Below are 24,730 nucleotides of genomic sequence, written 5' to 3'. Positions count from 1 at the left end.
ACTAAAGGAGAGTCAAAACAACAACAGCACCAATGAGAACCAGCCTTCTCTTAGTGGTCCTCCAAAGTAATCATGCTTAGAACTGGACAGAGAGCTCAGCAATGAAGAACACTTCCTGTTCTACCAGAGAATAAGAAGCTCAGATCCCAGCACCAACTGTCAGGCAACCTTAATGCCAGCCTTAACGCCAGCTCCAAGAAGTCAGATGCCCTCTCTTGGTTAATCAGGTACCTGCATGCATCTGCTCCTAACCAACATACACACACACACACACACACACACACACACAGAGTCACTCATAAATAAAAATAAATTTTTAAAAATGGAAGTACATTGGACCACTTTATATTGGCGATCGCTCTTCTTTCTCTCAGGAGAGGGTATTTCGGTACTTCCTAGGATGCAGCGTGAAGCTCTGCAGAATGTCATGTAAAATCCAACCTGTACCTTCAGGGTCCATCTGAGGGAGAACCCCCTTCAGTTTAGCAGCTACTAGCACCACCTACAGCATGTGTTTTAGTCCATGAGTTCAGTAAGTAGACACATGGAAAGCAATAGCTCTAGTGCCCGGCTGGGGACAATCATGGTGAGTGCAGTGCTCTTTCTCTTGGACGAATGATAAACACACCAAGCACACACTTCTCACAGACACGTTGACTGTGTCCTTGTGAATGGCTCTAACCCCTTTGCATTGTATGGAGATAGATGCTGAACGTCATAGCACATGGCCTGAGTACCTTGTGGCAGAATTTTTCATCAATATAGAAGACGGTATTACAGGTGGTATGGCTGTTCCAAGGAATGATGTTTCAGTGAGGCAAACTACAAATAGACTGTATGTACCCAAAAACATATAAAGACTTTATAATGGGTGTGTGAATGAGAAGAATACCCAGACAGGTCCTACAGGAAGGGAATTGAGAGGAGTTTCTCTTTCTTTCTTTCTTTCTTTCTTTCTTTCTTTCTTTCTTTCTTTCTTTCTTTCTTTCTTCCTTTCTTTTCTTTCTTTCTTTTTTCCATTCTTCCTTTTCTTTTCTTTTTCTTCCTTTTTAATTTTTTTTTTAATTTTTGATTGTTTTTCCAAGGCATGGTTTCTGTCCTGGCTGTATTGAAACTATCTCTGTGAACCAGACTGGCTCAGTCTCAGAGATCAGCCTGCTTCTGCTTCCTGGGTGCTGAGATTAAAGGCATCCACCACCACTGCCTGATAAGAGGAGCTCCTTTAGATCTGTTTGTGTAGGAAGGTGTTAGAGAAGATGATGCTAGAGCAGAAATGGAAAGTAGCAACATCCCCAGCTGAGAAAAGAGGCACCCAGGCAGAGTTAACAATGAGATCAAGGATCCTGGGACAGGCATGAGCTTTTAGCAGCCAAACAAAACTACAGCCTGTGTGGCTGGAGTCCAATGGAAGAGAGAAATTTCGAGAGATGCAGTTGACTGGAGGTTAAACCATGCTGGGTAGGGTGCCCCAAAGCATCAGTAGTATTTTGTTTTAAAAAGTTATGAAGGATAATGGGCAGGTGCTAAGTAGTGAGGCTGGAGGTCAGATCTGTGCATGCCTTTTCAAAATCTGATATGAGTGTTGGGGCACACAATAGACAGCATTGGACCAGACTCTGTCAACTCACACCTGCTCAGAGGAAAAGCAGAGTTCTGTCCAATTCTCACTAACTGAGGAGAACACAAATGCATAAACAGAAAACATCTAAAATCTGAGGTTAGTGGGAAAAGAGTAAGGATTCTAGACTGTAGAGATGGCTCAGTGGTTAAGAGCACTGGCTACTCTTCAAAAAGACCCAAATTCAATTCCCAGGACCCACATGGTGGGTAACTCTAGTTCCAGAGGATCTAACACCCTTTTCTGGCCTCCTTTGGACAGCAGGCCAACTTGTAATGCACAGATATGCATGGAAGCAAATCATTAGTATATGTAAAATTTAAAATTAAAAAGAAAAATAAAGAAATTCTAAAACTCAGGATGAGATATGGTAGGCTATAAAAAAGCCCCGGGTTCTTTGGTGGTCACTTCAGGTTCAGCATCTAGGTACTGATTACCACTTTCAGTCATCCAAGGAAGGTCATTGTATAGCCTCAGAAACCCTGTGTCAGTCCCTTTGATTTATTGAGCAAATGTCCCATAGGGACCAATGCTTTTCTTTAGCCCTCTGGCTTTGAAACTTTCTTATTAGGGAAGCCTTCTTACAGGTAAGGGAAAGCTCCAACAGTGCAAATCCCAGCCTGTGCTTGCAAAGGTGAGGCTGACTTTATACTCTTAATGCCTCTCATTCTGAAACTTGGGCTATTCTTCAGTCACTGTTCCATTTATTCCCACAATGCAGGAGCAGGGTTTGTTGTTAGTTTTGATTTTTGTTTGCAGTTGTTTGTTTGGTTTTTTTGTTTGTTTGTTTGTTTGATTTTAAGAAACTTGAAAAGAGGTCACTTTCTAAGTAGACATTTAGGAAGAAATCGATGACTTTGATGTCTAAGAATTTGTGTTCACATCCGCAAGTGAGCTTGGACTCATGGCAGATGGTTACGGTTATCTGTGACCCGCCCCTGCCAAGGTACGGCAGCCTTGTATACTAGCCAGCCAGCACAGCCCTAGAGCAGGCCTGACCCCCCAGGGACATCTGATCATCTCCTTGGCTCCCAGTGGTTTCATACCATTGCACAGCTCTTATCTCTGTTCTCTGGTAACAACTATCTGAGGCTTCTTAGTCAGGCTCACTAATCATGTTTTATTGAAACTGTCCTCAGTTCCTGGAGCAGATCAAGCAACTGCCTCTAAGCACCTGTGGCAAAGCTTTCTGTGCAAGCACATGATAGATGCCCTGATGAATGATGCTGAGTACAGGATATGGAATCTCTCTTCCTTCCTCCATCCCTCTCGTTCTCCTTTTCTTCCCTCTTTCCTTCTTCCTTCCTCCTTCCCATTTCATTACTTTCTCTCCCTTCTTCCCATATGCCCTTCCTTCTATCCTTGCATCCTGCCTTCCTTCCACCCTCCCAACCTGCTTGTTCCTAGTCAGCTTTATTGATCCTGTTACGACTATGCTCCTCAGATTCAGTTCTCACACACAACTACAGGCAAATAAGCTCCTCGGGAATATAGTTTAAAATACTAAAATGCAAAAGCAAAATGCACATTTGAGAAAGCGTCCCCTCCTCCAACCCACATATCTACACTATGGACCAAACATCTTTTCTATGTCTGAAGTATCCAAAATGAAATTTGGGTTTCTTGAAAGCAATTCCATGACTCTTTTATTTGAAAGTGAACTCTTTACAGAATCCTAAGTAAAAAGAAAATGAAATTCAGTAAAATTGACTCCATTAAAATGAGAATGAGTTTAGAAAAGATTCAGACATAGTCAGATGGACTGGGGGATCCAGAGGCCATGTTCCATCCATATTCATCCTATAGTGGGTAAAGGTGAAATAGCAAAACAGATATACTATAGATGATACAGTTGGGCAATTGGTAACATCCAAGGACCAGGGTACCTTTTCCCATCTCAACAAAAAAGCAGATGAAAGTTGCTGGCATTCGCTAAAGAGAAGACCCTTATTTACGCAGTGTAGCTGAAAGAGTGCAAATGAAAAATAGTCTTGTCCACCAGTATGATGATGACGATGATGACTGCAGCTTACATCCCTCAACAGTCAGCCAGTCCAGTAGACTAAAAACTTCACCAACATCCACTTTAGCTGCTGCTAGATGCTGATGGTGTTGAGCTGTTAGTCTGTCTCTCTCTGTTTCTGTCTCTGTCTCTCTGTCTCTCTCTCTCTCTCACATACATACACACACACACACACACACACACACACACATTGAAACAGAGAAAATGAGTGAAGCAGATTGATTAATTGTAATTGAAATGCAATGGATCAGTGTCCTAGCCCACCTAGGCAACAGGTCCCTGTGAGCTGGGAACACTAGTGGTAAGTAAGAAGCCAGCCTTCAAAGCCACACTGTGCTCAGCTACAAATCTTTGTTTCCAACTCTAGAGCCCTCTTAACCATGATGTGAAGTCTTCTCAAGCAGAATTATAGTTAAATTATTTTTAAATATAATATGTAAAATAATATGAAATGAGCATGCATCTCTGAAAGAATATAAGTAATTTCTAAGGCTGTTTAAATTCACAATTTGGTGTGCACCCATAAATAGCTCATTCTTTTCATTTTTTAACACAGCTGATAAATGCTGCTTTTATAGTACATTATAAATGTGTTAAAACTCTTTCATGTGTATTAAAGTGAAAATTAAGTACATGCATATTCTTGTCATGAATTTTCTTGTGTCTCTTTTAAATTAAAGATTAAGGCTTCACCTCTCCCTCTGGTTATTTATTATTAAGGAATGTAATTTGTAGGCTGTCATTATACATAATTTTCTCTTGAACAGATGGTTAATAACACACACACACACCAGAGACCAGAGAGAGAGAGAGAGAGAGAGAGAGAGAGAGAGAGGACATATTACTGAATGGAAAAAGACAAGCAAATGGCCTGCCTTATGCATACAATGTGAACACCACCATTCAACTAGCATACAAAGCAGTATTTTTTCAAATGAGCCGAGAGGTAGAAAATCTCGTGCCATGATTACTTTGTGTTTCCTGTGCTGCGCAGACCAGCAGGGTAATACGGGAGTTAGACTTTGGGCTCCTGGTTACCTTTTTGAACTAATTTCTAGCCTGAGAAGTATAGCTATCACAACAGACTTTTGTTACCGGGAGCAATCCAGGACTCTATAAAGTAAATTGTGGGTCATGACCCCAGGATCACACAAATGATGTGTGGCCATGAATAATTTGCCAATAATAAAACAGAGATTAGGAGGCAGAGACAAGATCTCTGAGTTTTAGGCCAGCCTGATCTACAAAGTGAGTTCTAGGACAGCCAAGGCTACACAGAGAAATCCTATCTTGAACCCCTCCCCCAAAAAGGGCACAGCATGCTACTACTTAGTTAGCACATGGGCACATGCCACTTACATAATCAATACCATTTTTTATTCTCTAGTTTACATTTTATTGTCCTCTCCACCCAAACTGCCCACAACATCAACACATGCCAAAGTAAGCCAGGACGGGCAGGGTTTAGTCTATCTTTGTCAGTATCTATGGTGCTTAGAAAGATACCTAGGCCACAGTAGGCTTTCACTGAGCATTTTTGAAATTAACAAATGCCAAGATCATTTTGAAAATAACATGAGACATATATTAAAAATGGTCCTAATATTCAAAGGAATAAAATAATCTTTCTGGAGCTCTTGTATAATTAAACTGTCATTTCTTTCAGAGAAAAGCACTCATGTTACTTTTATTATGAAATGTATTTTATAAATATGGAACATATTTGCCAGCTTTATTCTGAAAGGAATTTGAGAATATAATTAAATAGGCACATAGTAGAAAATCTGTATTCCATTTAAATTTTGCACTAATTTTCACTCAAGAGCATAAATAATTTTAAATGTCACTACACATCTAAACCTCATTATAAATTATATATAATGTATTGTTGGGCTGGAAATGGTTTTGTATAACAACCAAACCTAAAAAATTCATATGATGCCCTGGGTATAACAATAGAGGAGCAGAGATAAAAATAGACCATCCAAAGGGTACAGATGACAGAGACAAAATGGCCTTAACCATTAGAGAACAGAGCCCACATTACATTGCTTTTCATTCTTCCTTCAGGTCAGCCTCAAAGACCATGCTAGGAATAAACGTTTCCAGGTAGAATGATGCCTATGAGGTGGTAATTACACTCAACAGCTCAAAGAGCACAGTCCTTCACATTTCATGAGTTCTACCTTAGACCAAAATCTGAAAGTATGTGATGTGCTTATGACTATAATAGCACATTGGGATGCTACAGAATAGACATATATGATCAAATAACATCCTCAGAGTAAATAGCTGAGAAATTGAAACACATTCCCCAAATACAATAACTGCCCATAGATTCTGTGGCACTCATCATCTACTGACCTGGCAGAGGTGCTAGTCATGCACAGAAAGCAAGAAGCTTCTGAAAATCTTGGTCAAAGTAAACAGCTACATAGGCTGGAACTAGGCACACTTTCTCTCTCGGCTGTGCTATCACTGTGCTCAACTACTACTACGGTAGTGCTAAGTACTCGGAAGGAAATGCGCATCCAATAGACACATTACAACCCAGGGAAGAGATGTTGGTGGAGTGTTGGACCCATGTGTCATTGGGTAAGTCGTAGTTAAAGTAGTGGCTGATAGGAGGCCAGTCCTTCATAGCTGAGGAAAAGGATGGGTCCCAGTGAAGAAATAGGACAACCACTCAAACAACAAACTATACCTGGAAAGGGAAGTTATCCATACTTGGTTAACTGACCATCTTAGCTGCTTCAAATTTACTGGAGGAAGAAGGAAGTGGAAATTTCGAGTGATGTCTATGACACAATGGCTAGCTGATGATTGTGTGTGTGTGTGTGTGTGTGTGTGTACATGTGTATAAATAATTCATGTATACATATATATTTCACTCCTGTATTCAATTATAACCAAGATAATTTCACCTTTGTTTATAAAACACATATTAACACAGCATTGCAACTGAATCAGGCTGGAACCTACATGTTCTAGTGTATTTTAAAAAGAAAAGAAATAGTTCTTTGGTATTGTATATTTTCTACATCTCTTTCCAAATAACAAATTTCTCATAATATGTCTCACATCTGATCTGGAAGTGTCGTAAAGACCAGAGGGCTAAAACAACTTGTTGAAAGAAAGACAGTAAATCTTTGGCAGAGTAAGGACTAACCCAAAGTTTTTTCCATGTTATTTGATCAAGGTCTTTCTTTGGATATGTTTTCTAGCTTTGAAATCATATTAAACTTTTATCTTATTGTGTTCATGTCATGATGCATATGTGTGAGTCAAAGGCCAGTCCATGGATCTGACTCCCTCCTCCGTGTGGGTCCGGAAGAATGAACTTAGCTCATCAAGCTTAATGGTACCTACCCACTCAGACATCTTGCTGGTCCTTAAACAAGACCTTAATGTTCCATATGTGCTGTTCTTTGGGGCTAGATTATATATTTCAGCTGTGTCATTGAAACCTAGGGATTCTAGAATATCATTTTTTTCATGTACATGAAACCCCTCCTATTAATATGTAAAGTGAAGTAAACCTTTGGAAAATACATCTGTAATTTTATTCAATACATATTTGTTGAGTGCCAAGTGGGCTCTGGGTATAAACAAAACAAAATACCTGCTTTCATGTCTATTAAAAAAAGTAAGCATAACGTGGAGTGAGATTATATTTAAAAAGATTCACTTTAAAAATAGAATTTTGAATAGGGAGAAACATTGAAAGAAAATCTGGCAAGAAAGGCATGCTATGAGGAACACATGGAGAGACATGAAAATCATGGGCTGTTATATTTTAATTCACTGCCGTTAATGACTCATTTAATGAGGGGCCAAGGCCTGAGAGACAGCCACCGCTAAACATGCCTAATCATGTCAGTGAAATAGGAATCAGCTGTTTTATCTCCTGTATCAATTATGCAATGTCATATTTAGCCAGCAGGAAAACCAGCTTCAGATTTGGATAGGCATTATCTTTGCTATAACCCTAGGAACCACACCTGACAAAATTGTGATTTTTTTTCTCCAAATATCTATGTTTCTCTACATAGAATATTTTTACTGATGCACTCTCTTATACAGTATTTAAAGTTTAGTTGCTTTATTCTATGCAAATGGAACTGTATTAAACAAGCTTTGGCATGTCTGTACATGCTGAGTGTCACACAGAATGAAAGTCCAATATGACATCAAGAGAGCAAATTCTTTATGTTTACTCTTCTGTATATATTTGGATGTGAGCTATTAAGTCTTATTGTTTTTACAAAACAGGGTCTGCATTGTCATAACATTATGAAGTGAAACAGGGATCGTCCATGTAAATGGGATATTCTTGTATATCTTGATGAATTCATTCTGGAAATTGTATACTGTAATAAGTAAGATGGTACTCTGTTACTGTACCTAAATTTGCAGTGTCTTATGTCAATGATACTTGTTTTTTCAGTTTAAAGAGGTGTGTATACATTATACCTACATTATAACTTCCAGCTTGTAGTTAGGCCTTTTCCACATTATTTAATAAAAATATGCACAAACTAAAGAAAAAAAAAGTCTTATTGTTTTTAAAAATGATCCTTTGGGTGATCGTGTAACGTTTCAAAGAGTCTGTGTTCACAGTTTATTATTCACTGCCTTCCCAATATGGGCAGTGTCCTTGGACACAGTACTAGGTCTCCTGCCTGGAAGCAATGTACTTCTGCCTAGACTGAAACAAGAAAGTGACATCTCCAGTGTTGTCCTTGATAAGTTCTAGTGCCATGACACAGTTTGAATCTGGAATGCCTCCCCCCTCCCCCTCAGAGGTTGGAGCATCTTGAGGAGAAGGAGGAGAAGAAGGAGGAGGAGAGGCAGGAGGAGGAGGAGGAAGAGGAGGAGGAGGAGAGGGAGGAGGAAAAGGAGGAGGAGGAGGAGGAGGAGGAGGAGGAAGTTAAATCACTGAGAACACAACCTGGAAAGTGGAACAGCACCAAGGCCCCTCCTTCCCTCTTGCTTTTCATCCTCTCTGCCTTGTGCAGGGATCAGGCTACTCCTACCACACAATCCCAGCACTAAGCCACCACCACCGCTGGCCCAGTGCACTAGAGCCAGGTGATGTGAATTGAAGCAGTGAGCCAAAATAAACATTCTGTCTTTTTACACCTATTAGCTCAGGTGTTCCATCTCAGCATCCAGCCAACTAACGCAAAGCCTCACAACGATGGAGTCAAGCTTTGCTTTGTTGGTTGTGGCAGCAGTTTGGTTGGTTTACAATTTTCCCAAGAGTCTCTAAATGGGGAAAAGGTGCGGGAAAAGCTGATGAGACTTTATTCTCGGAGAGCTTTCCTTGTCTAATTAGGTCTGGTGAATACTTACTTTCAATTGCCTTGATTTTGTTTTCCCATGGGACGCAAGCTGCCTTGAAGTTCTCAAAATCTCGGAGGAATTTCGCCCATTTCTGAAAACAAAGTCAAACACTAGTAAAGAACAATCTCTTGTGTTTCTAGATCTCTGTCCTCCCATTTCCCCAACTGACAAGACAATGGCTTCCAGGGAGCTCTCTGGCATGAAATACTGCTGTTCTGTAAAAATGGCATAACAGCAGGATTCACTTCCATCTCTATTTACCACCATTTCCCACATAACTTAATTAAAAAAAAGAAATATCGATTGTCAGACATGCTTACAATCCCAGTTACTTGGGAGACTGAACCACAAAAATAGCAATGTCAAGGACAGTCTGAACAACACTGTCACACACCAGATTCAGAAAAAAAAAAAAAAAAAACAGAAAAAATACGCACACACACGCATTGATTCTGTTTTAGAGGGACTATACTGACCATTCAGAAAGATCGATATATTCTACCAGACAGGAATATGATACTTGTTTTAGTCAGGTGATTGCCATAAACTCCACATTTAATAGTCAATGCATGAGAAACTGGTAGACTTATGAATAAGACATAGCATCTTCCTTCAAACGCTTCTGGTCTCCTAAAGTAGCCCGTGTGAACACAGGTCATTTTAATTCATGATCATCATTTACATGGGACACTTCATTTTGAGAAAAGACAATGGAAAACAAAATAGAAAGAGACGGCATCACAGAAAAATAATGAATTTATTTTTCAAAAGTCTTCCTTCCACTTGACTCCATAGCGTTGGGTTATCCATGGTTAAGAGGACTAAGGAAAAATTGGAGTGAGGCAAAAAAAAAAAAAAAAAATCTTCCATATGTGGTCATTCTGACAGGACAGTGTGAAAGAGAAGTAGATGCAACAGTCTAAATCTTAAGTTCAAAAGAGTACTCAAGCCTAGGAACGGCCCAAATGTCCATCTGCAGTAGAATATGTGAATATGTAAATTGTGACATATTCATACAATGCATAATGCAATACCTTTAAACATGAACTGTAGCCCCCACAGCAACAAGAGCTGCATTCCGTAACCCCAGTTATGCACTAAAGAAGCAAGAAAGGAAGCTGAAGCTCAGTCACAGAGAGAATGACCAAATGCATTTAAAAGATAAAGGGCAAATAAACTTAACTATTTGTGCGCATTTAAATGGAAATAAAGAGCTTCAGTTTCCTTGCTAATCTCTCTCTGAATAGAGTACACTTACATACAGATATATAGAATTTATAAATAAAGGCTAATAATACCTGTGCACCTACTGCACTGTGAGAAGTGTAACTTTACAGAGAAATTCAGTGTTATACTTGGCCACAGTAAGTGCATATAAAAGCAAGCTTCTTCCCTATATTTCTCTAAAACCTGTATTTGTGTGACTATTATTTTCTCTTCTTTTCAGCTTATAATTGATGTTCCTGATAGAAAAGGAGAAGGGTATGGGGTGGGATAGGGAGATTATGGCCCTTAAACTTAAAGACACCTAGAAAAAAGCCTTGACCAGAGGTCCTATAACCTTCAGGAAATAAAAGTAGACCAGTGCTGGGCGGTGGTGGCACAGGCCTTTGAACTCAGCACTTGGGAGGCAGAGGCAGGCAGATTTCTGAGTTCGAAGGCAGCCTGGTCTACAAAGTGAGCTCCAGGACAGCCAGGGCTATACAGAGAAACTCTGTCTAAAAAAAAAAAAAAAATGTAGACCAGCTGCAGTCTTATACTCTTTAGAAGTAGTAAATTCATGCACATTATAAATAACATAAAAGGTATAAATGGTATAAACCAGTGTTTGCAACTATTTAAAATTTTCACTCTGTCTTAAAGGATAATCCTAAATCCGCACTACCCCACCCCACAAATTTAAAACAACAGCTATAGACCATGCATTTACCATATGAGACTTGGCTGTATGCAAACCAACTGGCTCTGCCCCCTCAAAACAGACACAGTGTTCTCTCTCTCTCGGGGTCACTGTGACACTGGCCAGACTGAGTTATGAAAATGCTTACCTTGGCCATCATCATCTTAAATGCAAACCACTTCTTTCCCTTTCCTTTCCCAAGAGCGCCTTCATTCTCACTCACAAATTTCTTTGCTTCCCTGTGACAAGAAAAGAAGAGGTGGGCAGACACGTGTTGACACACAAGTAGGACACATTGAATTTTGTTGGGTCTTCTATCTTCTTTCTTCTGGATTCCCCAAACCCATAGCAACTGCATCTATGCTACATTTTATAACCTAAAGATTCTTATTTGTTATATAGTATATTGAACATATTTCTCTGTTCCTCCCACACTCTGGTTTGCACCCCTCCCTCATACCTGTTTTGATTGCCTACACAGTGACACTTCTACCTTCATGTCAAATATGCAAACATGATTTTAGGTTATCTTTGTAAAAATCTATAACCCAGAAACCTTTAATGCATGTTTAATTGTTTATTAATTCTGACCAGGAAGAGGAAGATATTTTTAGTCTCACTTATTAATCACCTGGAGTCATCAGAAGGCAGGGGATTTTTGTGCCAAGTGTCAAAACAGAGCATCCTCCTCCTCGTTCTTATTTCTAATACATAGAAAATTATACCCAAAGTTGAAAATTATACCTAAATGTCAGGTTCTGGCAACCAGAATTCTTTATTTTTTCCCTTTAAAAAAAATGATTCCTTTAAAATAGATAATGGAAAACAAGAAAAAGTTGAGGACAAATTGACCTGGTATTTAATTTCATGAGAGCAGTCATGGCTTAAAACACAAAAGTCACACTCCAAAACAGAGTCTAGGTCTCAAATTCAGAAAGGGATTTAAGCTTAAACTTTAGATTTAAATGGGATTTTAATTTTTCAAACTTGAAATTGTAGTCGTGACTCCCAAATAGCAATACATTTTCAGTACTTATATCAATGTCCATTAAAAAGTACACTAATTTATCAAATGTAGAATGTAAACATGTTAAATGCATGCCTTTGATTGTTGTTAGGTACCGAATGCTGGCTCTGCACACCCCACCCTGTTAGTATAATCCCCAGAGTGACAGCTATGGGGTCACTTCACGATCTATAACCCAAGTCACTGAACAACAAGACTGTGTTCTAACAAGGACACATTCTGAAGGGATATGGGCTGAGAAATACATCGTTGGTCAATTTTGTGTTTGTTCATATGCCATGCACAAACCCCCATGCTGACAATGCCACAGGTAATGTCATTTTATGGGCACCACAGTGTCTGAGGACAGCAACTAAAATATCACACATACAAATGACAATTAGGTTGTGAAATAAGAACCCTTAGTTGAAGAGAGTCCTGTCCCACAGTCAGAACTTGCTATCCTCTGTCCACCATGTAAGGACAGAAGAAATTAACAAGGGCACACAACTAGTTGTCTATCTGTAACTGAGACGCTGCAAGCACCCTCACTATGGATAACTAGCCAACGTACTTTTGCCACCCAGCCTGAATTCTATCAGCCCTACCTGGTTAACATACTCATTTTGTTGTTGTCTGTTCCAGGAAAAGAACTTTAAAATTTGAGGTGGTTCTGGCTTCTCTTCTCTGGGGGCCAAGAGAACATGTGACCAGGTGAGAAGAACAATTTAAGTAGATTGTGATTCTGCAGGTGCAGTGTGAGGTCAGTTGGGTGGCCTCTAAAAGTGTGGCTTTGCAAATGAAACCCTTCAGGCCTAACTATGAGAACTCACTACCATGCAGAGTAAATCTTTTAAGATGAAGGTTAGAGCCCGGCAGTGGTGGCGCATGCCTTTAATCCTAGCACTTGGGAGGCAGAGGCAGGTGGATTTCTGAGTTCGAGGCCAGCCTGGTCTACAGAGTGAGTTTCAGGACAGCCAGGGCTACTCAGAGAAACCTTGTCTAGAAAAAAATGAAAATAAAAGAAGATGAAGGTTAGAGAAAGTTTTTATAGATGATGTTCCTCAGTAACCACACTAAGAAGCACAGAACCTTGTAATATACAGTGATCAAAAAACTACCAAATACTAGCAACCTTAGCTCAGATAGTAATGGTCCTTCCTTATACCCTGAGAGCAAGTGTCCAATGGATGGTCTAGCACACAGACACACTCACCATGGTGAAATCTCTATAGCCAGCAAACAACTCCCAAAGTCATTCATGAACAGCAAGGCAATTGACCTGTGTTGTTGATCTTGGTCATGGAAGATACTCAATAAGAAGACATAAAGTTGACTGCAAAATTGGATCTAGTGATTGTATGTTCGACATTCACTTACAAACATTAAGGGTATCCATTCCCAGGTATCAGATTGTGCCCTTCCTAATTATTCTCTGAGATTTAATTGGCAATGCTCTAGAAATGGCAGAGTTAACTACTCTAGCTTTGTCAAATACTCTGATATTTGGGATGAACTCTGGGTTGGAAAAAATGGTTGAAAAATAATATCTAAAGCAGTTGCAACATTTTAAAATGCTTAACTAAACAGTGTAAGATACTATAAACTGAGATCTCATGACGCACTTTTCAGACCCTTGCAACAAAGCAAGCATCGTACTTAAGCACCATTTGTCATACAGATCTTAAGTCTGGAACAGAGGCACAGACTTTGTAAGATGCTGAGCTAGAGGCTCTAAGTACAGATGAGGTTCTGCTAGTTCTAAGCAGCCCCTATGTTCTGACCCCACAGCCTTGCCCATGCTTACAATGCTTTCCAGCCCTGTGCTCATGAGTCATGCTTTTCAGATGCAAACGGCCACGGTCAGGACTCCCACTTACCTGGTCAGGTTCTGGCACAAGGTCCCAGTTACTGCAGGGCCTTTAACAGGTCAGGATTTCCCAACCAACAATATCTCAACAATTCCTTCACTCCTTTCCAAGGGAGTTGCAGGAACAAGATGAGATGCAAATGCCGGGAGTCTTGAAGCCAATTCTATTATTAGTCACATTAGAACAAATTTTAGTGTTTGGAAATAAGCATTGTAATAGAATTGGCTGATGAGCAAAACATGTATCTTGGCTTTGTTTGTTTGTAATTTTATTCACCAGAAATATTGCACATAGAAGAGTATACTCATCAATGCCAAAAAGCATAAGAAACACCCAGAATGCACACAGCTTGTCTCACTGCCTCACTTACAGTACCAGAATGGCCACACCCACTCACTGTCAAGATGACCTCCCTCACACTTGAAAATTCACAAGCAGCAACCATTTTAAAAAACTTCTACAAGCAGCTTCCAAGTCCTTCTCAAAGCATCCTGCCACATGGACTGTAGAACACATATATTTCTTAACCTGTATTGAATGCTAATGCTATCTTTCTCACTTTTTTTTCTTTTTGTTTTTAATGTATCACTAGAAATGTTTCCGAATAATTGTGTTCCAACTATGGGTTCCCTATAAAACTCATTGTGTTTATTGTTCAAGTTAATATACTGAAGTGAGCTTTTGGAGGAAAGTGTGATTATATCTTGTATCATAACAGAACTGACTATAATTCAATTATATGGCATCAACATTTCTAATCTTAAAACACACACACATGCATATATATATATATATATATATATATATATGAGTTATCATATCATTGTTTGTTATAATAAATACATATAGAGAACAAAATACATCAGAATTTCTTATTTAACTGTAACAAAATGACCAATTTGTGAGCATATTGTACTGCCAATGGTAAACTCTCACATGCTGTTCAAGCCTGTTGGAAGGGAATTTTGGAAGCAAGAAGGTCCTTCCTTGTATCCTCCAAAACCCTTTGTCCTCGGGATACTTGTCCCTAGTCGTATGATAGCGAAAAGAGAAGGAAAACAAAACCCAGCAAGAGTGGAAGGCATTAAAAACATTGCATCCTTTTGAGAACAACTGGAAGGTAAACATCTAAGAACAGGGTTTTTTTTAATATCTCTACTGTAAAAAATGTTTTCTGTGGGAGAAGGAAGCCAAGAGCTCTTCCATGGAGAGAGAGTTCAATGTGGAACTCCACCTGATGTCTTCAGCCTCCCCAGTTGGTTTCTGCTCAGTGTCTATAAGGCCCTGACTTAATGATGCTACCTTTGTCTGCTCTCTCAGTCACACTACTCCAGCCTTTTCTGCTGGGTGGGGCTTATCTGTCTGATGCTTCTCTCTGTTACTAATTTGTTCATTTACTTTTGCTTGCTGGATACTTTTCAATCATTCAAAACCAAAAGTTCAACTATCATAGATTATTTTCTTAAACAGAAAGAACACATATCCAGGACTGTAGATACTTAATTTTTATTATGAGTCACATTCTGTTTACCCTGTTGAATATAGAACACTTTCTACATGATGGACCATTAGAAAGCATGTCTTTTTTTTTTTTAATCTAAAAAGCCAGAAGTATAAGAAAATAGCTATTCTACTCTTCGTTGGGGCCAAAGTTTTTAATTGTGTGAACAGATAATTATGCTAATCTTATGAATTGATGAACATTAAATCAGCAAAACTTTAGAGAGAAGGAAGTGAATATTACAGCCAAATTACAATGATTAAAAAAATCAACTCCAAATCATTTAATAATACGGGACCATATTTGGGTGACACTAATACAGATGTTGTTAGTTATTAAAGATACACTTTTGTTTGAATATTTAAAAGTTTTTATTGTTTCTTTCATTAGTTACTGATAGTTTCCTTGACCTCAAGTGTAGCATTAGCGTTTGTCTTTCAAATACCATCTATGGTTATCTGAATGTGAAAGGTCCCTCAAAGCTCATGTGTCAAATGCTTGTCTCCTAAGTGGTGGAGATGTTTGGTGAGGTTATAGAACCTTTTGAAGATCTAGCCTTATGGGAGGAAGTATGACACTGGGAGGAGGGGAGCAGGCTTTGTGGTTTTATAGCCCGATACAACTTCCTGCTCTGTTTTCTGTGTGTAGATAAAGATGTCGTCAGTCAGTTTTCTGTTCCCGCTGCCATCCTGTTCCTTCCTGTTGTCATGGCTTCCCCAGCATGGTGTGCTCTGTCCCTCTGGAACCATAAGCCAAAATAAATCCTTTCTTCTTTCAGTAACTTTTGTCAGGGTAGTTTATCACAGCAACAGAAGAGTAACCAATGCAGTCTCTATCCTACTCTGTCTGGTTTGCAGAGGAAGTCCAGACCACTGGTCCCTGCAAAATCTAACATGAGCATCCCTATGTCCTTATGTCCTGATTTTTGTTTCTCTCTCTCTCTCTCTCTCTCTCTCTCTCTCTCTCTCTCTCTCTCTCTCTCTCACACACACACACACACACACACACACACACAAACAAAAGGATCACAGAAGAACAAACTTAACTACTCCCTAGCTCCTAATATCACAACGACCAGAGTAGTTGTTTAAATAAAATAGAGTTCATTTATCAAAAATCTTGGGGGTGCTTTTGAAACAAAGCCAAAGGCCATAGAGTGAGCTGAGACAAAGGCCATAGAGTGAGCCAGGAATTACTGTTTACAAGGAAGAGTTTCTTGTCGTCCCCCAAATCCAATGATTATAGATTTGATTAAAAAGCACCACTGTTATGAACAGGTCCAGAAGGGGGGACACGGCTGTACAGAGCAGGGCTATAGTGGAACACCTTTCCTTAACATTGTGTTTATGGCTGACCTTTGTCATGAAGCAGTGCAGCTTCAGGGTGAAGAAAACAAGTGCTTGCCAATCGTGTGCTTCGTGATAACAGATTGTTAACCAAAACATCTTGCTCTATGCAAATAGATACAAGGTGCAAAAGGAAAATGCACAAATATGGAAATACGGTGGCCTTCACTGTAGGATGCCTGGATAAACACCAGAAAGCAGAAAGACAGTCATTAAAAAAAAATCAAGAAAACATATGTATCTTTTTTCCCTACAGTGAATCTACTTTCTTACCTATATGTAGTTATCTGGATAACTTAAGGAATCTTCACTATATGGTTAACATAAAAATAACCTTCACATGTAAACCTTAAACATCTACAGGTTGCAAATCACCCAAATATCTGACTGAAAGATCTGTGCTAAACCCCCCCCCCGCCCCCTTTGAATTGCTTTTAACAAATGCCATCTACCAAGACTGTAATCTGGTCTCTGGGTCTCAGAGTCCTGGTACAGTGTGCACTGCACTCTGGGCTGTAACCCCAGACCTGGGGATGAATAATTGAGTATGGTCTATTTAATGACAATAATACCTGGCCTCATCATTCATTCATCAGCCCCTTGTGATAGTAATTAGAATAATAAGGTTTCATGGGCTTTCAAGAATGCTTTCACAGTTAGCTGAAAAGGAGCACACTTAGGCCTAATTTACAAAACAGATAAATTGCCTGAAGCATATGATACAACCCTGACTGCACAGAAGAGTCAGGACATGCCATTCTGCCTTTGACACATTCTCACTCCTGAAATGTGCCCCTATTTGGTTAGGTTAACTTGGCTTCCTTTCCCTCTTGCTTTCAGTTTGATGGTTGAGTGAAGCAACCAATTTCTTCTTGCTCAGACAAATGAGAGACATTTCAAAATTGGTGCTTAGGCTAGTAAGGATAATCAAAAATTTTGTTCATGAACACCTCACAGTAAAGGAATCAGAAAATGGAAGGATTCTTGATAATAAGTACTGAAATTTCAAAACTAATTAACCAAATTATCTACAAAACTCAGACCTTTCTGAAATATTGCTGAGAAATTCAAGCAGAATTACAGAAATAAGAAGTTATTTTCATGCACCATAAAGACCATACATAGACTTCCTGGATAATATATCTTCATAATTAGGCTGGCATAATTATTCAAGTTATCCTAATACTTGAAGTACTGAGTCAATGCATGTGTTGTTTTAAAGGAGATTCTAATGACATTAACAAGGAGAGCTGGGATGCTCAATTGCTTCCTCTACAAAGTGGAAATGACAATGAGGGAGGGTGCTTTTATATCTTTCAAAGGCAATAGAGGATGCTTAGTTTAGTTGACAACCAGCATATGCACTGTAAAATAGTTAACTGCGATTAACAGCACCTCTCTGTCATGGCCGTCTTCCACTTCAATTTTAGGAAATTGAACTAGGGCATATAAAGAAACACACAGCATACAAGTGAATTCCAACACTTCTAATTGAGCAGATTAACACTGGTGAGAGCACTGCAAGGCGGTTGAGCCATGGTTTCTTGACACCGGCATCTTTGCATTACTGTCTGATCTTGAAGAGTTCCCAGCTGTAACTTCAAATCACTTAAATCACATTCTCTAGGAATGAGATGAAAGGATGGATATCTCTCCAGTGTCCCTAACAAGTGCAATGTGTAAGTTAGAGGCCAAATCTGGCATTGAGTCAAATATCCTTGGCTGAGACTACCTTTAAGAGGTCTTCATATGGGTAGTTTAACTTTCAGAGAGTAGAGCTGAAAAGCTGCGATATGTGTAATTGATGTTTGTTTGTTTGTTTTTAATGTCCCTTCAGGTAAGCAGTACTCTGCCTGTTCTGAGCCTTCTTAATTACATTTGTGAATAAACTTATTTTCATATTCCTGATTCACTATTTCACACCCCTTAAGAGAGACCATTTAATTGACCATCTGATAGCATGAAGCAAAGTAAAAAGAAAAATAATTCATATGCATTGATATAACTTCTAAGTTTATATATCTGGATTATTTTAGCATACTTTTAAATAAATACCATTCACATATATAAATGTGTAAATGTATACATACATAAAATATAGTGTATATGTGTATATATATATGTGTGTGTTTATATATATATATATATACACATAATACGTGTGTATGTATTTTTTTTCAGACTATCCTTGTGAGAGATAGGAATATCAACTGGAGACTAGAACATCAAGGGGCTAAAAACTGCATCCTATAGTTAAGAGGCTTTCTGCTGTTCACAGGGCTGACATTCTGGTTCCAGTTCCCATGTTAGCCTATAACTCCAGTTCTGACCTCGTCTGGCTTCAGTGGGCATCTGCACCCACATGTGTCTTAGCATTTCCATGGTTATGAAGAGACACCATGATAAAGGCAACTCCTATAAAGGAAAACATTTACTTGGGGCTGGCTTACACGTTCTGAAGTTTAGTCCATTTTTTTTCATGGCAGGAAACATGGCAGTATGCAGACAGACATAGTGCTGGAGAAGTAGCTGGGAGATTTATATCTGGATTGGCAGGGAGATGGAAGAGAGTGACACCAGACCTGGCTTGAGCATCTGAAACAGCAAAGCCCACCCCAACAACACACTTCCTCCCATGGCCACGCCTCCTAATAGTGCCACTCTCTATGAGTGTATGGGGGCCATTTTCATTTAAGCCACCACAACATGCCTGGTTTTGTTGTTGTTTTATTGTTGTTTTGTTTTATTTTGTTTCTTTCCCCCTACACACACCTCTCTGTCTTTCGACAACAATAGCAACAACAACAATTTTTTTTAACTGTCTTATAAAAGAATGGCAGAGAAGCACCTGAACCTCATAAAAAATGGAGCATAACCCGAACAGGTTGGACTTCCCATAAAATAGAAAGACCACACCCAAACACCCATTTTATTCAAACAGGAGGTATGAAAGTCCTATGCTTGAGAGCTTTTTACCGCAGTTTTCTAGCCTCCTCCTGTTCTCTGGAGTTTGTCTCTATTTCTACTGATAACCATGCATCACTGGTGCAGCCTCTGTCCTAACTCAAGGGCAATTGAGCTTCATAGCTTGCCTGACCTATTGTTTTCCTCTGAAACTCGTGGTTCCCAGTAGAACCACGCTTCTCAAAACGTTCATTAGCAACATTGGAATGTTCTACTATTATACAGGACAACCTTCCCAGTCAGGCTTTTGTCTTCATGAGTTGTGTTGGATCTCCTTGCAAAGGCTTAGCACAGCCTATTGACTATTGAGGCCTATTGACCTCCCCTCCTAGAAAGAGTGCACAGGTAGGTTTGTAAAAATCTTTCCAGGGTATCCAGCCCCCATTCAGAACCAGAAAAAAACAAATCTGCCCTAACAGAATCTGCCCTTGGGATTTGGGGGAAGCAGAGAGAGGATATATGTTGGAAATGGGAAGGGCAGGGTGCTCCTGCCAGGCAACTACAAGGAAGCCCTCATCCATGCTGGGAAAGCTTTCCAGATGTGGTTTTTAGGGGGGAGGAACATCTGCATGACTGTAAGTAAACTCTCACCTATGCTCTATAAGGAAACCCAGGGAACTCATAGGTTCTCCACAGTGAACTTGGGTGGACTTTTGTCTCTGTTCATCATTGAGACTTTAGGAAGAGGAAAGATAATGCTTGTGTCTCCCCAAGGGAAGGAATTTTCACAACATCTGCATAGAAAAGGAATTTTCTTCTCTACCAGCCATAAAACTCAGGGAAATGTGTTACAAACCTTAAGCTGATCAGATTTTTATCAGATTAAATTTATTACAACAGAAATAGTTCAGGTTTGAAATAGACATCTTTGTTATCTACATGAACTTGTTCTTTTTTTTTTTTTTTTTTTTTTTTGTCAGTTTGACACAAGTTAGCGTCATCTGGAAAGACAGAATCTCAAATGAGACAGTACAACAGACTGGCCTGTAGGCAAACTGTAGGCCTGTAGAAGCATTTTCCTGGTTAATGATTAATGTGGAAGACCCTAGCCCACGGTGGGCGGTGCCAACCCTGGGCTGGTGGTCCTGGGTTGTATAAGAAAGCAGGCTGAGCAAGCCAAGCAGAGCAAATGAGGAAGCAGTACTCCGTGTTCTGCTTCAGTTTCTGCCTTCAGATTGGCTTCCTGCCCTAACTTCCCCCGTGATGACTGTGACCTGGCAGTTGAATGATGGAATAATACATATTCTCCCTGAGTTGCTTTGGTCATGGTGTTTATCTCAGCGATAAAAAAAAAAAAAAAGAGTAAATATGACATTGAATCTCTAAGACAATGCTGATTTTTGGGACTGGCTTAAAACTCAAATGAAAAATTCAAGTTTTATTGGTACCATGAAGGTCAGCCAAATACCTCAAGGCAATTTGAGATGAAGTAAGGTAATCAAATAGAGGGAGATTTTTTTGTGTTTAACATTTTAAGTATAGTAGATAATCTTTCCACTTGCAATTACGTCTTCCCAACTCTATCCTGTCCGTAATTAAGATTCATTTTATATATTACAAAGAATTCTTTGTATTACAGTAGCAGGGAACAGAACAACATACATTCTTCCTCTGAAGCTAAGAGCCTATCCTGGGTTTCAAATGTTGACTGTCATTCCTCTGTAGAAAAATGTCAAATAACTGTTAAGACTGTCCTACTCTCAGCAGGAGACATTGAGAGATAACAGAATCAATGCCCCAAAAGATTTCACTTACGTGTATACCATGTATTCTAAAATGTGTCAGAAATAGAGCAGAAGGACTACTGTGAGCTGAAGCAAATGAGAAATCACAAATATAAGTTCTCTGTATTCTTATTTGGCTAAAAGCAGGGCAGACATCCAAAGGTCTTCCCTCCTGTTTACCAGCTCAGAAGGGTCATCTGTGAATTTTACCATAGGAACCCTAGCTTTCATTGGAGCCTCATCATATTTTACTTCTACAGTTTGCCACTCTGTAAAGTCAAAGTCCTCTTTCCTGTTTCTTGCCCTCTCTAGACGTGTGTCCTGTGGTTAAGATTCAAAGTCCTGCTGAAGCCACTCCTGGAGTTACTTATCATTCAGTGGACTTCTGTGCAAGCTCACTGAGCATCGCAATAAACTTTGTTTTTCTCATGTTAATATGGTTTTTGTTAGTTTAACTCACAGAGTCTAAGCCAACAAACCTAAAAGTGGAAGGAAAAGTACTATTTTTTTTTCTATCTCTACAGCCCAATACAAACCAGATTATGGATTGACATTTAGTATGAAAAAAATCTATAGTTGTGATTTTTTAAACATTTCACTCTATATTTCTGCTGAGTACCGTAAGGAGGTTTTATGTCTATTTGCTGTTGATGATCTGACCATTTGTTTTAATGAGTCCCTTGAATATTATGAAAGCAGCATTACGACCTAGATGTTAGGGTGTATGAGGTTATGGACCAGTGGATCAACTGCTGAATCATCTAGAGATTCCTCAACAGGCAATTATGGAGCTAGTTTTTGAACAGAAATGAGATTTGATGAAAATGTGACCTTAATGCCACAAATGAATCCTAAAATCAGAAGATTTCAAGTTGAAGACAGCAAACTCAAGACATTACTTTAACTGTTTTCATCAGCAAAGACTTTGCTAAGGGCAAGGGTATGCTTTTTCCCTCCATGATGAGAAAACTATTCCCAGCATCAACATGCAACACTGAAACAGATATGGTTCATCCCACTGGCCAAGAATAAAACCACTACCACAATTTTTGAGTCAAATTCGAAGCAAGTTTTATTAAATACTGGCTATCACAATGGCCAAATCCAAATCTAGAATTCCCAGAGTATCATGCTGAATTACATTAATCAGAGGCTTATAATAGCAAAACCCACAAGGCCATGTACTACTGTCTGTCTTCATCCAATGAGGAACCAGCATACATCCTAACGTACTTCCTGCTTATGTACCTCCCATCTAAGTGTGGAGCACATCTAAACACATCCTGTGCAGTTGGAGCAACCAAACTTGCTTATAGAAATGAACATGTGGCTTCCTAGCTTACATAAACAGCCCCCAGCATTCCAAGAAGCTATCTGTCCTTGAGCAACTGGGGCTTACATATTGAAGGCATTTTTGTTTGCTTGTTTGTTTGTTTGTTTTATAGATGTCTTAAGCACAGTAATTTAAACTTAAAGCATAGCTTTAGCCATCATAATACTTGCATAGCTACAAAGAAGATCCATGCAAAATTCTAGTCAACACATTTATTTATTTGTGTGTGTGTGTGTGTGTGTGTGTATACGCATGTGTGTGTCACTGAAGTGACAGACAGTTATGAGGCATTCAACCTAGGTTCTGGGTATTGAACTCAGTCCTTCTAGCAGATCAGCAAGTGCTCTTAAGGCTAGGGTCATCTCTCTAGCCCTTATTTTAGTTCTATCGGTGTCTCATTCTCTTATTTAGCCATCCTTTCTACAGGATGTTAAGTGTTTGTAAAACTGTTTTAAAACCTGGAGAATTCTTCCTGTATCTTAAACTATACTAAGAAGAATGAGTATTGGCCCTAAAAATGTTTATAATAACACTAAAGGGACAAGAACAGTAGGGGCTTAAAAGCTGTGAGGATGCAGTTGAGACTGCAGATAATAAGTAAACTGGAAAGCATGAGGAACATGGGGCTTGCAGACCTGAGGAGGATGCAAAGGCATTACAGGCATTGGTTTGCAGGATTTCTCTATCAACGGTTGCATTTCTGCCGTGCGTGACGCATGTCTATAATCTTAGATAAATACATTAACACTAAACTCTTTCCAAGATCATGGATGTGGCTTGGAAAACAAAGTGCTAATTCTGCTTCTGGCATGTATTTCTGGCATGTGTTTTCTAATGAAGCATTTTGCTAATGAATTCTGAATACTGTGAAGAAAAAAAAAAAAGAAAGAAATTCTCAGGATGCTGCCTGTGAATAAGAAGCATTCTGCTTTGAAAGACTGGCAAAATTCTTCACCACAATACCTGTGTGTTCCTATGATTATCTTTTTAAACAGTTGTAAGAGTCAGGATTTTCTTTTTGCAAATGCTGCCAGTGTTATCTGGGACTGTTTGGGTCTAAATTGTTCCTACAGAAATCTCCATTATCTGTTAGAACTATGTGTTCTGGTTTTTGATCCATGAGTGGGCAAGCAATTTAAAATGGTATTTTCGAAATCGTGGAAGTCCAATCCATTCTGCAGTAATCAGGACTGCCTGGCAAGTCTGATTGCTCACCCTAGAACAAACTCAGAATGGCAGGCTATCCTCTGTGCTGGAACCAAAGCTTAGATAGGTCATCCACAGAGTACATTACGCTTCTATGTGGGCTGGTCTCTCTGATGAGTTGACTTGGAATACTATTTCACAGAGTCTTTCCATGGCTTCCCCTCTAAACTATATTGACCCCATGGCCAAGTGCTTGTCATGAAATACAATAACAGTGTCTGCAAAAATATAAAAAATCAATCTATATAAGTCATACGTGTCCACATAAATGTCACACTGCCTATATTAATATATTATATGTAATATATAGAAGTATATTTGTAAACCTATACATATATGATACTCACAATCAATACAACTATGTGAAAACACTGATTCTTCTCATTCAAAATTTTCTAATTCTTATATGTAAAGGAGGAAATCATGTTATATTAGAAATATACAATTATTCCCATTTCTTACTCTCATCTCAGCTAGTTATGATATTCTAATAATGTTCTTCAAACATGCATTTTCAATATGTTAAACATACTTAAAACAAGGTATAACCATTGTTTCATACACTAACAAATTTCTTTAGACACACCAAAATAGTATACCATTTTGCATTGCTTCATCATTGCCATAAAGACAGCCTCAAAAAGGCCTTAGTTGTTTGTTTGTTTGTTTGGTTGGTTGGTTTGGTTTTGGTTTTTCGAGACAGGGTTTCTCTGTATAGCCCTGGCTGTCCTAGAACTCACTTTGTAGACCAGGTGGCCTCGAACTCAGAAATCTGCCTGCCTCTGCCTCCCAAGTGCTGGGATTAAAGGTGTGTCCCACCACACCCAGCCAGTTGTTCTTTTATTATCAACTAGGTTATATTTACAATATGTGCCTTACCCAAGGTCAGTAT

At 39.1% G+C, this 24,730-nt stretch overlaps 1 protein-coding gene across 1 annotated transcript in view; it reads right to left on the bottom strand.

The window, feature by feature from the left end:
- The window catches only part of Tmc1 (transmembrane channel like 1), a 120,331-nt gene that overhangs the window by 66,841 nt on the left and 28,760 nt on the right, over nucleotides 1–24,730 (bottom strand). Inside the window, exons 4-5 of the mRNA XM_021152462.1 lie at nucleotides 11,036–11,126; nucleotides 8,997–9,078 (exon numbers count right to left, since the gene is read on the bottom strand). Of these exons, the coding sequence (XP_021008121.1) occupies nucleotides 8,997–9,078; nucleotides 11,036–11,126 (173 nt within the window). The remainder of the gene's footprint in view (nucleotides 1–8,996; nucleotides 9,079–11,035; nucleotides 11,127–24,730) is intronic.

Source organism: Mus caroli, unplaced genomic scaffold (genome assembly GCF_978045245.1).
Source record: "Mus caroli unplaced genomic scaffold, Mus_caroli_1 scaffold_20, whole genome shotgun sequence".
In the NCBI taxonomy this organism is placed as follows: Eukaryota; Metazoa; Chordata; class Mammalia; order Rodentia; family Muridae; genus Mus; species Mus caroli.
This window is presented reverse-complemented; position numbering and strand designations above follow the sequence as displayed.